We start from the raw sequence: 15,333 nt of genomic DNA, 5'->3' as shown, positions 1-15,333 counted from the left end.
CCTGCTCTGTCCCTCTCAGGTCACTGGAGATGTGTCCTGCCCCCCAGGCTTTTTCCACTCGCTGGGAAGCTGGAACAGTTCTGGATTTGCTTTGTTATCACCAAGTTTTGGATTCTCACTTTCATTTCATGGCCCAGGGCTGTCTCAGGGGTGTTGGAGATGAACACGACTGCAGGATGCCAGTTTTTACAGTGGAAATTTGTAGTGGTTCTGAGAGTTTCTGGGATTAAAAAAGTCGGTTCCCCACCCCAGAAAATAAACTAAATGTGAAAAGCTCTGCTTCTATACAAGCACTTTTTATTATTACAGCTTGTGAAAGAAATGGGGGAAAGAAGAGCCCTGTGTTTGCCAAAGAAACATCACCCCTGGCTGCATGAGGACCAGACACTTCCTCTCCTCGTGACTGTGACAAGGTGACATCATGTTCTGAGGAGGAAGCTGGCACCCATCACCACCAAAGCCCCGGAGTCCCCCTCCTGTTCCCACTGTCAGCTCTCACTCCCAGCTGCAGGCAGGGAGGGAGGCCTGGATCAGCCCTGAAACACGCTGGGATGTGGCCTGGAGGTGCAGCAGGACCTGTTTTCCACAAAGGACACGGATGGAGCAGCACATCCCCCCCTGACACAGCCATTTCCTGACCACACCTGCCCATCTGCTGCTGTTCTCGTTATTAATGCTGAAATCATTAACCTGCAGCAGGTCCTAACCAGATGATCCCCAGGTTAAACAGAGAACCTGTGGCACGTTCCCCAGCTGCTGAACCTCCTCCAGCTCCCAGCCAGCCCAGTCCAGCCTCACAGGCTGTCTGCTGTCTCCCTAGATCAGTGAAGGGAGGTTTGGGGCACAAAGCACCGCTCCTGGGCTGCCCACCCAAAGACAGACACCCACCCTGTGGCAAACTGGTTTGGGAGATTCTTACACACAAGATCTGTGCTTTTTTCCAAGTCATTAGGGGCAGCTGTTGCTTCCTACACCTCAGTTTAATTTCCTGTCTCAAACATGGCATGAGAAGGAAACCCTCTAAGGGTGGGGAGGCACGGGCTGCCCAGAGAAGCTGTGGCTGCCCCATCCCTGTCCAAAGCCAGGCTGGACAGGGCTTGGAGCAGCCTGGGACAGTGGGAGCTGCCCTGCCCATGGCAGAGGGTGGCACTGGATGGACTTTGAGGTCCCTTCCACCCCAAACCGTTCTGGGATTCCATGAACAGTGGGAACTGCCCCTGGATGTGGCTCAGTGGGAGTTGTTCCATAGAGCTGCCACCTCCCCTTTACTGCAGAGTGTTTGCACTGCAGAAAGGCTGACTGGTTCAGAGTCCTGAACTCTGGTCCTGCTTCCACAGCCTAATTCCACCTCTAAGAACACCCTACACACCCACATTTTTCTCAGCTGTGCTACAAAGACTCCCCAAAACTTTTTTCATTTACAGTAGAAAAAAGAGTCTCTGCCCATCAGGCTGAAAAGTCCTTTGTAGCCCATCAGTAGCCAAACTCTTCTCTTGGGACACTGATACTAATCCTGAGAAATCTTATCTGAAGTAAAGAAAAGCCTGCTGGGAAGTATCATTAACTGACACCCACTCTGGAGAGAGATTTTTCAAAGCAATATTGGAATATCTGAACAGAGAATCCTGTGTCACAGCCCCTGGCTGCTGAACCAGGCCTGCCTCACTTTTCAAGGAGCCTGGAATCTTGCCAGGCCCATGAAGAACCCCAAATTGGAGGCACAAACCACTCAGTGTGCTGCAGTTTGGGAGCTTCCCCCTTTCCCTGCACCAACTCAGCGCTCTGCAATAATTTGGGAGGGTTCTTCAGGAACTCCTTCCCCAGCTCCTGCTGCCTGGAGTCTGCACCAGGGAATTTCATTCATATGTAAAACAGCAGCTCGGAGTCCCCCAGATTCCAAAAATACCCACCCTGCACACATGGAGCTGCTTCGTGGTGGGAACACACCCAGGCAAAGGGAACCTTCCAAAAGCTGAGCCTCTTTTTGGTGGGCCCTGAAAACCAACCAAAGCATTTCCCACTTTTTATTTGCACATGAAATCTGCAAGTTCCTTCTTTTACTTAAAAGAGGAAGCCAAAAGCACTTTCCTCTGGATTTGCCAAGTGGGAGGGACAGGGATTATGTCCTTGCTTCTTCCCCTAAATGCCAAACCACCCCAGCTGCCCACATCAGCTTCTCAGGTAGCTCTTCATAAAAATAATCACTTTTTACTTAGATATGAGGCTCTAGGTGAGCTCGATTAATTTGAATTAAAACCACAACCCCCTCAGCAACAAAGCCACCTCCCATTACCAGCATGGAGAAATGGAATGGCATTCCCATTGCCACACAGGGGGTCCCAATCCCAACTGCAGCGTTCCAAGGGAAGACAAGAGCTCTCCCATAACCCCTAAAAGTCCATCCCTGCATTCCCTGCACATGCACAGGCCTTCCAGGGCTGTGAAAAGATGCAGGCACAGCCCCAAGCTGCTAACAACTGGCAGCTCCTGAGCAGGATTAAAGTGTGCCAGACAGGAGGAGCTCATTTGTATTCCTCAAACATTTCTCCCTCTCACCAGAAAGATTTAAAAAAAAAAAAAAAATGCAGTTTCTAAGAAACAGATGGGATCTATGAACTCTGAAAGCACAAAGGCTGAAGGAAAGAGGGGGAAAAAGGCTCTGCTGATCGAAGACATCAAATCCCACTCCACAGGCAGCACTCCAAATCCATCCCAAGTGGGGAATCCTGCACTTGGTTACAGCCTTTGCTTCTTCCAGGCTCCACCTGCTTCCCTCCCGTGGCACACAGAGCTCATTTCCAACGTGGAGAGCTGAAAGCTCCTGCCTGGCCAGGGCATTTTCTGCTGAGTCAAGATCACAGGAAGGAAAAAGCAGCCAAGGGCTTGGACACTGGTGGGGAGGCAAAAATTCCCTGCCCAGAAGAAGAGGCCAAGGAAAGAGCTGGAGGCACCACCTGCTGCTTCTCTGAAGACCTTGTCAAGACCTGAGGGTCATTTAGACACTTTATCCAGCAAGGTGTAACACACATGCCCTGAAAAACTATCACAGGCACCTAATGATCTTAGATGAAGCCAGGTGGATAATTTCATTTTGGTTTTTATGATTTTTTTTATTTTTTTTTTCTTTCCATCCACAGCAGACCTGGAGGAGCCAACTTTGGCACCTGCCCCCACAAAAACATCGTGTACATCTTCCACTGATCTGAGTGGCTGGGTGAGACACAAGCACACCACAGAGGATCCACTGGCTCCTTACTTCTGTGTCATCTCTAAGGCCTGGAACTTTGGGATGACACAACTGGGCACAGAAAGCAAGAATCTGGGGATTTTTGGGACTTTTCACAAGGGCATGTAGTCATAGGACAAATAGGGGTGGCCTTAAACTGAAGGAGGACAGGATTAAATGAGGTATTAGGAAGAAATTCTTTATTACAAGGGTGGGGAGGCCCTGGCTCAGGTTCCCCATCCCTGGAAGTGTCCAAGGCCAGGCTGGACAGGGCTTGGAACAACCTGGGATAGTGGAAGGTGCCCTGCCCATGGCAGGGGGTGGAAAAAAATTATTTTTAAGGTCCCTTCCAACCCAACAATTCTGTGACTCTGCAAGAAAAGCACTTCAAAGCAGCTCCTCAAACAAAAGAACTCTTCCCCAGGCAGAGGGAAAGCGGCACCGTTGATCCCCAGCATTAAATGGAATAAGAGGCATTAAGTGCTACTGCATCAAAAGACAACAGGGGTTAATTTCTCCTGAAATAAATCCCTCTTTTTGGAGGCATGGAAAAATCTAGGTCAGTCCCATCTGCACTGTCAGGACTGCTGCCACTCCAGCACTCGTGTGTTCAGAACTAAACCAGGCCCCAGCAGGTGTGGAACTGCTCCCACCCCCTCCTTCCTGCACAGGGAGGGGCTGGAGTAGAATGGGTCAAAACAAACACAGAGAGGGACCCCTCACCTGCTCTTTAAAAAATATCACTGCTGCCAGGAGGCTGAGAGATGGGAGAGGAGGCACAGGGGTGGCACAGGGGTGGCACAGGGGTGGCACAGGAGGCACAGGGGTGGCACAGGGGTGGCACAGGGGTGGCACAGGGGTGGCACAGGGGTGGCTCAGGTGGCACAGGGGTGGCTCAGGGGTGGCACAGGGGTGGCACAGGGGAGGCACAGGGGAGGCACAGGGGAGGCACAGGGGAGGCACAGGGGAGGCACAGGGGAGGCACAGGAGGCACAGGGGTGGCACAGGGGTGGCACAGGGGTGGCACAGGAGGCACAGGGGTGGCACAGGGGTGGCTCAGGTGGCACAGGAGGCACAGGGGTGGCACAGGGGTGGCACAGGGGAGGCACAGGGGAGGCACAGGGGAGGCACAGGGGAGGCACAGGGGAGGCACAGGGGAGGCACAGGAGGCACAGGGGTGGCACAGGGGTGGCACAGGGGTGGCACAGGGGTGGCACAGGGGTGGCACAGGGGTGGCTCAGGTGGCTCAGGAGGCACAGGGGTGGCACAGGGGTGGCACAGGGGTGGCTCAGGAGGCACAGGGGTGGCACGGGGTGGCACAGGAGGCACAGGGGTGGCTCAGGAGGCAGAAGGGAGGCACAGGGGTGGCACAGGGGTGGCACAGGGGTGGCACAGGAGGCACAGGGGTGGCACAGGGGTGGCACAGGGGTGGCACAGGGGTGGCTCAGGGGTGGCTCAGGGGTGGCACAGGAGGCACAGGGGTGGCACAGGGGTGGCACAGGGGTGGCACAGGGGTGGCACAGGAGGCAGAGGGGTGGCACAGGAGGCAGAAGGGAGGCACAGGAAGCACAGGGGTGGCTCAGGGGTGGCACAGGGGTGGCACAGGAGGCAGAAGGGAGGCACAGGAGGCACAGGGGTGGCACAGGGGTGGCACAGGGGTGGCACAGGGGTGGCACAGGGGTGGCACAGGGGTGGCACAGGAGTGGCACAGGAGTGGCACAGGAGTGGCACAGGAGGCTCAGGAGCATGGGGCAGGATCCTCAGCAGCCCTGGGAAAGGAAAAGATGGGAAAGAGAAAATATCTTCTGATTGACTCAAGCCAGGCTGGACTGCAGAGGTTTCACAGGACTCCAGCCCAACACCAGGGCCACAGATTTCACCTTTCAGCACTGAGGGGGACGAGGGCCCAGCTGAGTATGTGACAGCCACCTCACCACACCACAGGCCTCCTGCAGCACCCCAGGCACAGCTCCTGAATCCTTGTGTGCTCCTCACAGGAGCCTGTTCTCCCAGCACACAGACCTGGCCAACAATAGAAAAGGGTCCAAACCCCATCCTGAGCACACACAGAAACACAGAACACATCTGAGCACAGCTGTTTCCTCCTGTGCTCTCTGGGGAGGGACAGCAAGGGCTTGGCAGGTCCCCACTGGGATCCCCAGCAGAACAATGGGGGACCCCATCCAGCGCTGCTGGGATGTGCTGGGAGCCAGGAGAGGCTGCACAATCCACTGCAGGCAGAGCCTAATGGACTTAGAGGGGTTTAAAAGCTCGGGAAGAGGAGCTCACACCAGGGAACTGCCCAGCTCTGCTCACTTTCTCATTGAGCATTTTAAGCTGCCCTGAATGAAAGGTACAAACACAGCAGCGGGAAGCTGGGAGCTGGTGAAGCAAAGAGATTTAGGGTGAATCAGGGCCAGGGCTGGTTTTGGAGGTGTGAAAAGCACCAAGGGGAGCTGGAGAGAGGAGGGACAGGGCAGGAGTGTGTGGCCATGCCATTATTCCAGTCACAGACAGCAAGGAATCCCACTCACAGAAATCCCCAATATTGTGTGGACATTTTCACTACGTTTCTGGAGAATTAAACATTTCTCTGGGGCAGAAGAACCGCTGCCAGGAAGAGAAACGAGCTCCAGAGCCAGGGCAGAGCCAGAGCCGTCTGCAGGGCTGGTCTCAGCGCACAGTTCCTCTTTCATCTCTGGGTGCAAAGAGAAACAAAACTGTGGCTGGTGCCTGTGGAACAATGCAGGGCTGTGTACACACAGCCAGGGACCTGGGGAGACACTGCAGCTCTGTGGTCGCTGCTCTTGGACGCAGAACACTTGGTTTTATAATTCTAGCTCAGCCACAAGTCCCTGCCTGACCACTGCTGTCACCTCCTTCTGTCTCTGCTTCCCTCCTCCTCCTCCTCCTCTCACCGTTTGGAGCAGCACAGGACTAACCCTGATAATATAAAATAAATGTACCCAGTTGGGTAGAACAGGATCTAATCTCCACTGGTGGGATTAAATACCACCCCACACCCTCACCCTGTCTGAACCCCACTTTAAGCTGAGACTGTTACAGAGTCTGATCTCCTTGGGGGCAGCTCCATTCTCAGATCAAAACCCAAGAGGTGAGGAATCATTCCTGACTGGAAACATCTCCTTCCAGCAAGGTGGTGATCTTCAGGATGACCTGAGAGAACTGGAGTCACCTCACTTTGAGTCTGATTGCAGCTGGGCAGCTCAAACCCTGCCCAAACCCCTGCCCACAGGAGCTCTTTAATAGCAGGGTCAGGAATTAGGGAGCCAACAGCAGCCCTCGTGAGGCTCCCCTTCATCTCCTGAACTTCCCAAGATGAACAGGCTCCCCTCCCCAGCCTTCCCTCCCCATGTCATTAGGATAACTGCTGCTTGAGTTCAAAAGGCTGCTGGCTTCCAAGCCACCAGGCCAGAAAAAGCTATCATTTCTCTCACTGTAATTTCTCTCTGTGATTATAACAGTGGTTGACTGAGTCAAGAGAGGCAATGTCAGCAAGAGATTTCACCCAAGGACAGCAGATCCCAGAGAAGGGGCAGAGTCTGGGAGGAGGGGCTCCAATGTGTGTGAGAGCTGGCCTGGGTGGATGGAGCTCTCACTGGGACATTAAACAGGCTCAGGGATCAGAGACCAGTAAATATACAGAGCTTAACTTCTTCATCCCTCCTGCAGGCCTGGGAGCAGAGAGAGGCAATCCTGCCCCTGCTCAAATCAGGGCGAGATTTTCCACTGATTCTGATGGGGATTTTACCCATCACAGTTAATCAGCCACCAAACCATCAACAGGCTGAGAGAGGCAGCCCTGTTCCTAGCAGGGATTCCTCCTCCTCTGGCAGCTCCAGGGACTGGGATATGTGCTGGGGTATTAACCTGCTCAGGCTGGGAAAACGGGCTCAAAAATAGATGTGTCTTGTGCAGAGCCAGGCCTTGGGTTTTGGTGATCCTTGGAGGTCCCTTCCAGCTCAGGATGGTTTGGGAGTCTATGAAAAACCAAAATTTTGGCCTCTTGTAAAGGGCAACTTCAGACAGAGGGTCCTTTTGCAAAACTCTGGGAGGACTGTTCTCTTCCCATGGAACACAGGGGAGTTTAGGGAAGCGACCAGAACAGGTTGGAGCAGATCTAATACTCCTCTCTCCTTCAAAATTCTCTGCAGAGCATTCTGGAATTCTCCTTTCAACTTAATGCCCAAACACTGCATTCTGACATTTCAAAAGGGCGAGAATCCAAGTTTTTTTCCTGGAGCAATGTTATCCCAAAGCCCATGGGGAGGGCTGCTCAGCTGACATACCCACACCAATATTGTTTTAAGGTGGGGACCGAGAAAAGGAGCGTGCAAATTGTCACTGCAGAAAAACAAAGATATCACAATACGTCATTTCGGGCAAAACCAACTCTGTTTGTTCCTCCATTAGCAAAGTCAGCTGGAGCCTTGCCTTTGGCACTGCAGAGGGGAGAGACAGAAGGATCATAGCTGGAATTCCTGCTCAGATGGCCTCAGGGGAGCCAGCAGAAAAAGAAATCAGCCCTAACTCCTGAGTGGAGCAGCCTAGGGAAGGCTCAGGAAAGCAAGGGATGGAGAGACTAAAGGGCAGATTTGGATCCTCACCCCAGCCCCCCTTTCCTGATGGGCTGGGAAGCCCTGGATTGGAGCTAGATCTGCTTCCCACCAGGATCAATCTGCCCTGGTGCCACAAAAAACCCTCAATTGTTCCACCCCACACCAGGACCCATCTGATCCCCCTCCCTGATGCTGCAGGGAATGAATTTAGAGGGGAACAAGCAAATGAGGACAGGGCTTGGAAAGAGCAGGTTACACCCCTGGGCTTCCCTTGGATGTGTCTGCCATGAGATTGAAAGGGGCAACCTTGAATTTGAGCTGAAAATGAGGTTCACCAAAGCAGATCCTCCAGGTGAATTCCTGGCACTGCAGATCGATGCCAAAACTCACCAAAGTCAGAATTTCATCCACAAATTTTATAAACCATCAGTGGAAACCTAACCAAGGTTCTTGGTTCAATTTCACTGAAAACTGCATGCAAAATAAATATTTCCCCAAAATGATTGTAATGTAAACAGCCTTAAAGTGCCTTCCTGAATGAAAAATGTGAAACAAATTGAAGCATGCAGCTGAGGAAGCTGTTGGTGCGCCCAAAGTGAGGGTTATGCATAAAGCAGAGAAACAGATGGGGCAAAGCTATTTGTAAATAAATCATACAAAGTTTGCTTAAAGCACTAATGAGGAAATCAGGTGGCTTTTTCCACAAATCTCACATCCAAAAAGAGGTGCTTTTTCCTAAAAAAAGACTGAAGAACAAAGACACAGCTGGATCCACGGGAGGAGCAAGATTCCCTTTGGAAAACCCCAGCATTTAAAATATACAATGAGATAAGAGTGTCACCTTCAGGCTGATACCATGAATCCAGTTCACTAAATATTGTCCTGTTTATCAGAAGAGACAAAATGCTGCCATCCACCACAACTCCCACCTGCTCTGGGGAAGCCCAAGGGCCACCCACCAAGAGAATGTTCACCAGGGCTTCAGTGTGGAAAAAACTTCTGCAAGTGCTGTAATTTTGCTCAGAGAAAGAGCTGAGCTGACACAGGGAGGAGGCTCTAAAGCTTTGAAGTCTGCTCTGGATCATTCATTCTGCTTCCCAGTGCTCCCATTGCTGATTCCCACCCATCAGAAATGTCTCCCCATCATCCTGTTTTAATCCAATTTGTCCTTACTGCAGTTTTAGGAAGTTTTTTTTGTTGTTGTTGCTCAGAGACGATTTTGTATTTTGGTGTCTTAATCTGAGACACTCGGGATGGTGAGGTTTAATCACCAGCCTCCCCTAAATGGTTTGCCCAGGGTCACAATCCTAATTATGCTCATTTTCACAGCTGTAAAAGGAGAAATTATAGAATGGGGTATTCTCCCACCTCCCAAACTCAGAAAAGTGTTATCTCACTGTTAGTGAGGGATTCAGGTACTACAGCCATAAGGGCAATAAATATTTACACACATAAGGATTTCTGAAGCAGCAGGCTCTGCAGTGGTGAAATCAGGCAACCAAAGCAAAGGGCTTCTCCAAAAAAAAATTTCCAAACCATTTCTACTTTCAAAAAGTACCACTGAGGGGAATAGTACTGCTGAAAGGTCACGTGCAGATGACAGAAAACGTTATTTTGATCTAATTCAACTTAACAAGGAAGAACAAAATGATAATTCAAGTGTGAACCAGGTGTACTCCTAACAAAGGAGCAACCAACGAAACAACATCAATGAACTGAGGCTGAAAATGACAAAAACATTTCAGTGCTATTGATTTAAATGGACAGGAAAGATTTGAAGGAGAACTGGGTACCAGTGTGCACAAAGGGAGCATCCACAGCACATCCCCTGTGTGGGTGAGGTTATCTTCAGGCACAAACCTCGTGCTCTGAAGTGATAACGTTATGAAAAATAAGGTCCTGGGTTATTTTAAGATTTCTTCTTTGAAGCATCAGACCAAGACCTATTTCCAGCCTCCTGTCAATCAATTCAAGTCCACCCCCCAGGCCAGGGATCAAGGACTGCTCACAATCAAGCACTGGGAGATGAGGATGTTCCAGTCCACACAGAGCTTGGTTTGAACTGAGCAGAGTTAAGCTGGTTCCTGGCTGTGCCTAAGATCTCTTTCAACCCATGGACTGGACAATAGACACTAATACCTGTTCTGAACCAGCTTCTTTTATTCCTTTGTACCTGAACTCCCCTTCTGTGGAATGGCAGCACCTGAGAGTACATGAAAGACTGTCAGATGCTCAGATTTTGGATCACTTCACACCTTCATCCCTCATTCCCACCTGCAGCAGCAGAGCCTGGGACACCATGGTAGATTTTTACACCTGACCAGCTGCCCTGAAACAGAGGGGTTTGTTTTTTTCCTCTGGCTCAAGCAAGGTTACAAGGTTATGACCAAGATTACAAGTTTTAAGATCTTGTGGCCAACATAAGCAGGGCCAGACAGCCTGAAAGTCCTTCCTGAGGCATTTTAGAGGCAGATGAGAACACCAAGAGTGTCTAATCCTGCTGCCAGCACAAGTCAGTCTGTCTGTCTTTTTTGTTTTGAGGTATTTTCACTTTGCAATTCCTCTCTTTCTCCAGAGGAGGACATGAGCACAAACAGAGCTACGTTAACAAGAATCCTGGTGGCTAAAGCAGATCCTGAAGTAAGTTTTGAAAGTTTTCAAAGACACACTGAACACTGGCAAGGCTTCTGGGTGTGAGAAATACAACAGATACCTCTCCACAGACAAGGGACCGAGGCACAGGAATGTGGGGGATCTGCTCCTCACTCTGGAGCCAGAGGTCACAGTGACACTGGTACCAGCAGGAGCAAACCAAAAAACCTGCTGAAGTCACACCACCAGCAAGGGAAGACAGATGAAATGAGTGACAATTGCAAGATGGGGAAATCCTGGGGTCCTGCTTTTGCACCCCTATTCTCACAAGCTCTTCCCAGCAAACTGGCCAGACATCACCCACTGGTCCAGAACAAGGTGACTCCCACAGCTCCTGTCCTTATCTGGGAAAGAGAAAAGCCCAGCTTTGCTGTAAGAGGAAAAGCAGCCACTTACTGATCATGGTGGTGCCCCCAGCCAACGCAGCCTTGGTCCCTTGGAAGAAATCATCAGCAGATGTCATCCCCTGCTCTGGCATCTGGAAGCGGGTGTGGACGTCGATCCCTCCGGGAATCACCATCCTGCCGTGGGCCTCGATGGTTTTCACTCCCCCTGGCACGATCAGGTTCTCCCCTATTTGCCTGGGGAAAGAGGTTTGGAGGAGCAGGTCAGGCACACCCAGATGAGCAGCCTGTAAACAAACACCCCTGTGCCACTTAGCCCAGCTGCTGCTTTTTCCATGTAAAGCAGGGCACAGCACCAGCACACACAGGGCTGAGGGAGTTTTATTCTCCCTGTGGAAGCAGTTGCACGATGCTGAGTGAAGTGTGCAATTCCTTCAGGACTTCAGAAAAGAAGGAACCCTTCAGGAAGGGGCTGTGCAGGTCATGGATGATCACTGCACCAAAAACAGCTTTACTGGGCCTGGACTTTTTTAAGCAGCAGCTCAACACTTGATTCCAGCTCTCTAACAGCAATTTTGATGTTACCATTGGTTTGGGAGCACTGGAAAAAAATTTGCCTCTATATTTTCTACCTTCTTCTCATGTGTAAGTATTACAGAGTCCCGAAACAAGCATAAATTCAAGCAGATATTGGTTACCAAATTCCTGGTGAGACCCTCAGAGGTCTCTCCAGTCCAGCTCTTCACAGACCTATTTTCAGCAGTGCAGTAGTGGATGCAATTAATTAGCTGTCTCTAGCTGGCTCCTTTAACTTTTAACCTTGATTAAGAAAGCACATGTGCTGGCTGTTTAGCCAGAACAGGAAAATTCCTTGTTTGTAACCTCTGGCTTGTCCGTTTTTTCCTAGGAGTAATTTTCCAAAGAAATCTGTAACACATTTAATGTGCCAGGAACACATGTTTCAGGCCTGAAAACACAGAAAGAGGTCTGAACCTCTTCCACTACAGGGTCCTTTTTCACTTGAGGGGGCGTTGGAGTGATCCTTGCATCACAGACCCAGAGAAGTCAGCACTGCAAGAGACTTCCAGAGGTCACCTAAGTCCAGCCTCCAAGACTAAAAGAGAATTAACTGTGTTGGGATGCTGAACTCTGGATTCAAAATATCTGAAGTCATAACTCAGTGAAACTTTACAGCACAGATAACTTCAAACACATGTGTCATCTCAGCATGGGGCTGCTCACATGGCTAAAATTAAGCACATGTAAGTACCTCCTTGGAGCCAGCAGGGTTTGGGCCCAGTTGTTTATTTATTCAACACCCTGCTTTTAAAGCTCCTTCACTAGACACCAGTGGAAATATTCATTTTTCACTGCAATTTAATAGAGCTCTCTGAGATTAAGCTATTCCAGCCAATCTGCAGTGCATTTCTGTACATCCCCACTCCCACCACGAGGCTTCACTTACTTTATCAACCCATCCTCCATGTAAATGTCTGCATAGAAGGACTGGTCGTCATTAACTATTTTACCACCTTTGATCAAAAGACGATCGCTCTACAACAAAAGAAGCACAACACAAGACACAATTATTCAGTGGGAGACCTGACAGTCTGCAGTGTCACTCCAGAGATGAAAGAGGAGGGAAGGCAACAACCTCTGCATTATTCACCAGCACACATCAAAACACGAGTCAACTGCTGCACTTTCAACTGGAAAGATAAAATGCTTTATTTCATCAGCAAGGCCTTTCATCACTGATGATCAAAAATAAAATAAAAAAAAAATTTAAAAAATTAGAATGAGGATAGAGGTGGGCTTCAGCAGTCTTGTCGACTCTGGCAGCCTCACTCCTACCTGAAGCCTGCCACCATCACCTGCAGCACTAAATAACACTTGGAGGGGTGTGTCAGAACCACAGCACACATTTTTTTCTGCCTTGGTTGTACGCAGAATTTCCTATATGCACCCACACAGTGGAGTCACTGCTTGGCTCAACGTGAGTCAACTGCTGTCAGGGAAATGGCCCAAAAGTCTGTTGCCAGGGGTTACACAACACAAACAAACTCTTTGGTCCAATTCAGTGATGTTTGGATGCAGTGGATCCAGAGCACCACTGCAGAACCAGATGGAAATATGTACCTATTTAGCAAATCGGGGTTAAAGGAAGGAGATACAAAATGGTTATTAAAATTCCCTCAAATTAGAAGACAGTTTGGCAGGAACAGGAAGGTAATTATAAAAAGGCAGCTATCAGGCAGTGTGATTTTATTCCAGCCAAGGTTACAGCTTGCTTCTGCAAGATTTTAGGTCAAAAACAAATGTTGGTTTTTGGGTTTTAGTTTGGTTATTTTTCAGTAGTCATAAACAAGAGTGAAACCCACTGCAGAGCTCCTGATGGGGAGGAGAGTTAAAAGTGGCTGCGACATCCCCATCACAGATGCATTTTTAGAGCAGATGAATATTTAAAGCAAAGCACATATACATGCTGTGAGTCTTTGGTTTAAACCACACCTTTGGCCCTCAGATCTGCGCTTGTACTTACTCTGATTCTTCTCTCCCTCCTCACAAAAACACCTCTGGAAGAGAACAAAGCGATACCAGCACAGCCAAAGGCTGGGCGAAATCCAAAGCTGGACTTTTAACTCAGAGGTGCCATGGACTTACAGAAAAATACATATAAACCAGTGACAGGGGTGCTCAGGGCCCTGATTTTGAGGTGCCAACTCCACTGGTCAAACAGAAGGAGCAATCAGGCATTTTCCCAAATTCCTCATAATAAAACTGATGAGTTGGAGCACCCAATTCAAAACTGGCACGGCTCTTTTAACACCAAGAGGGCTCCGTGGATTGCATCAGATACTGATTTATACCATTATATCCATCTTTTATATCACTGCTTAACATCTAGGAGATGTGAAATCCATCTCCCTCCTGTCCTCCTTCTCCTTCCTCATCCTGCTGCAATGAAGAGTTCCCCTGCATAACACCACCGGTTTCAAATACAAAGAAACCCCCAAAATTTAAATTTAGGAGCTGCTGCAAATGCCAATAAGCCTGGGTGAATTAATGGGGGGTGTGAAAAACCCACTTATCGTTCAATGGCAGCCTCTCCAGCAAACTGTCCTACATGTTTACCATTTCCAGCAGCATGGCAGCATTGGTGCCCACCTCCAGTGCAGGCTCCTTGTGCCATTAAAATGGGAAAGCCTGGCCATGGATGTCACCAACAGCCCAAGTCCTCACACACTGGGCATCAATTAGGGAAGAAGAAGGGAAAAAATATATGTAAAGTGGCCACAGAAACGCAGCCTGGAGCATTTTAATGGTGCTTCTGGCAGTAGCCAGGGCTGCTGCTGGGTTCTTGAGAGGGCTGAGATCAGGACAAATCCTCCTACTCATCTCAACCACCTTGGAGACAAAAGCACAGGCAGCTCGCATCCCTTCGAGGGCCTGCCATCAAATCTGTGTCTATTCAGCCGCAGAATCAGGGCAGCCACACATCCATTATCCTCCTTTTTCCAGCATTAGCCTCGGCTGATAATCCCAGGTTTGCACAACAGCAAACAGAAGCAGAATCTGATTTTTCCTACCCCTTTGCAGGAGGATTGGCTGCACAGAACATAAATCAGAGCGATCAGCCAGAAGAAAAATGCGTCATGCTACTCCTGGGCTGTGACAGGGATTCAGCAGGAGCCTCCATCGCCCTTTGAACAGAGGCAGCTTTTTTAAACTCTTTACCACTGGACTCTCGTGGGAAACTGACTTCCCTCCGCAGAGAAAAAATAATTGAAAGCCAGAAGGATGCTCCAATTATCAATAACCATTTTGCACTTCCCCTGCCTTCCTCAATCATTGCAATTGTACAATCAGCGACTCCTGCCCAAACCAAACACGTCAAAGCCCCGTTTCAGAGCTCCTTTTCCTGCCCCCGAGGATGAGGAAGGAGGACGGGGAAGGGTGTGTCCGTGGGGAAGGTGAGGAACCGCAGCCAAGGATGAAAATCTCCCGTGTCCAGAAAAAAAAATAAGCGGCTCCAGCAGCCCGTTAGGCGAGGAAATCTTACGTAACCAAAAGTTGGTACCCTTGGATCTGCAATACCTGCCCTAAATCGGCTCCCACAACAAGGAGACCGAGGCAGGGCTTTATATAACGGCTCCTTCCCTGCTCCCCCAGGACCGCACCGAAACCTGCGCCTTGCCAGAAGCTTCCTGGCGAAGAAAAGGCGATCCTGGAAAACCCCCAGCGCCAGCCCGGCGGGGATTGGGGTCCCGAGCTGATCCCCCCGCCCGGAGCCGCCCTTCACCGGGCTGGGGCGGGCGGGGATGGAGCCCCCGGGCAGGCACCGAGCGCCTCCGGACACAGCCCCAGGGCAGGGAGAGACCCTCCGGACACAGCCCCAGGGCAGGGAGAGACCCTCCGGACACAGCCCCAGGGCAGGGAGAGACCCTCCGGGCACAGCCCCAGGGCAGGGAGAGACCCTCCGGGCACAGCCCCAGGGCACCGAGCTCCTCCGGGCACAGCCCCAGGGCAG

At 50.3% G+C, this 15,333-nt stretch overlaps 1 protein-coding gene across 3 annotated transcripts in view; it reads right to left on the bottom strand.

The window, feature by feature from the left end:
• DPYSL2 (dihydropyrimidinase like 2) overlaps nucleotides 1-15,333 on the bottom strand; it is a 56,425-nt gene that overhangs the window by 28,877 nt on the left and 12,215 nt on the right. For all 3 annotated transcript variants that reach the window (XM_023940709.2, XM_086865697.1, XM_086865696.1), the window contains 2 exons: nucleotides 12,268-12,356; nucleotides 10,855-11,039 (listed from right to left, as the gene is read on the bottom strand). In XM_023940709.2, the coding sequence (XP_023796477.1) occupies nucleotides 10,855-11,039; nucleotides 12,268-12,356 (274 nt within the window). The remainder of the gene's footprint in view (nucleotides 1-10,854; nucleotides 11,040-12,267; nucleotides 12,357-15,333) is intronic.

The sequence above is a fragment of the Cyanistes caeruleus genome, chromosome 29, assembly GCF_971803275.1.
Source record: "Cyanistes caeruleus chromosome 29, bCyaCae1.hap1.1, whole genome shotgun sequence".
NCBI classification, from domain to species: domain Eukaryota; kingdom Metazoa; phylum Chordata; class Aves; order Passeriformes; family Paridae; genus Cyanistes; species Cyanistes caeruleus.
The sequence above is the reverse complement of the archived record's forward strand: the minus strand, read 5'-3'. Positions and strand labels throughout refer to the sequence as shown.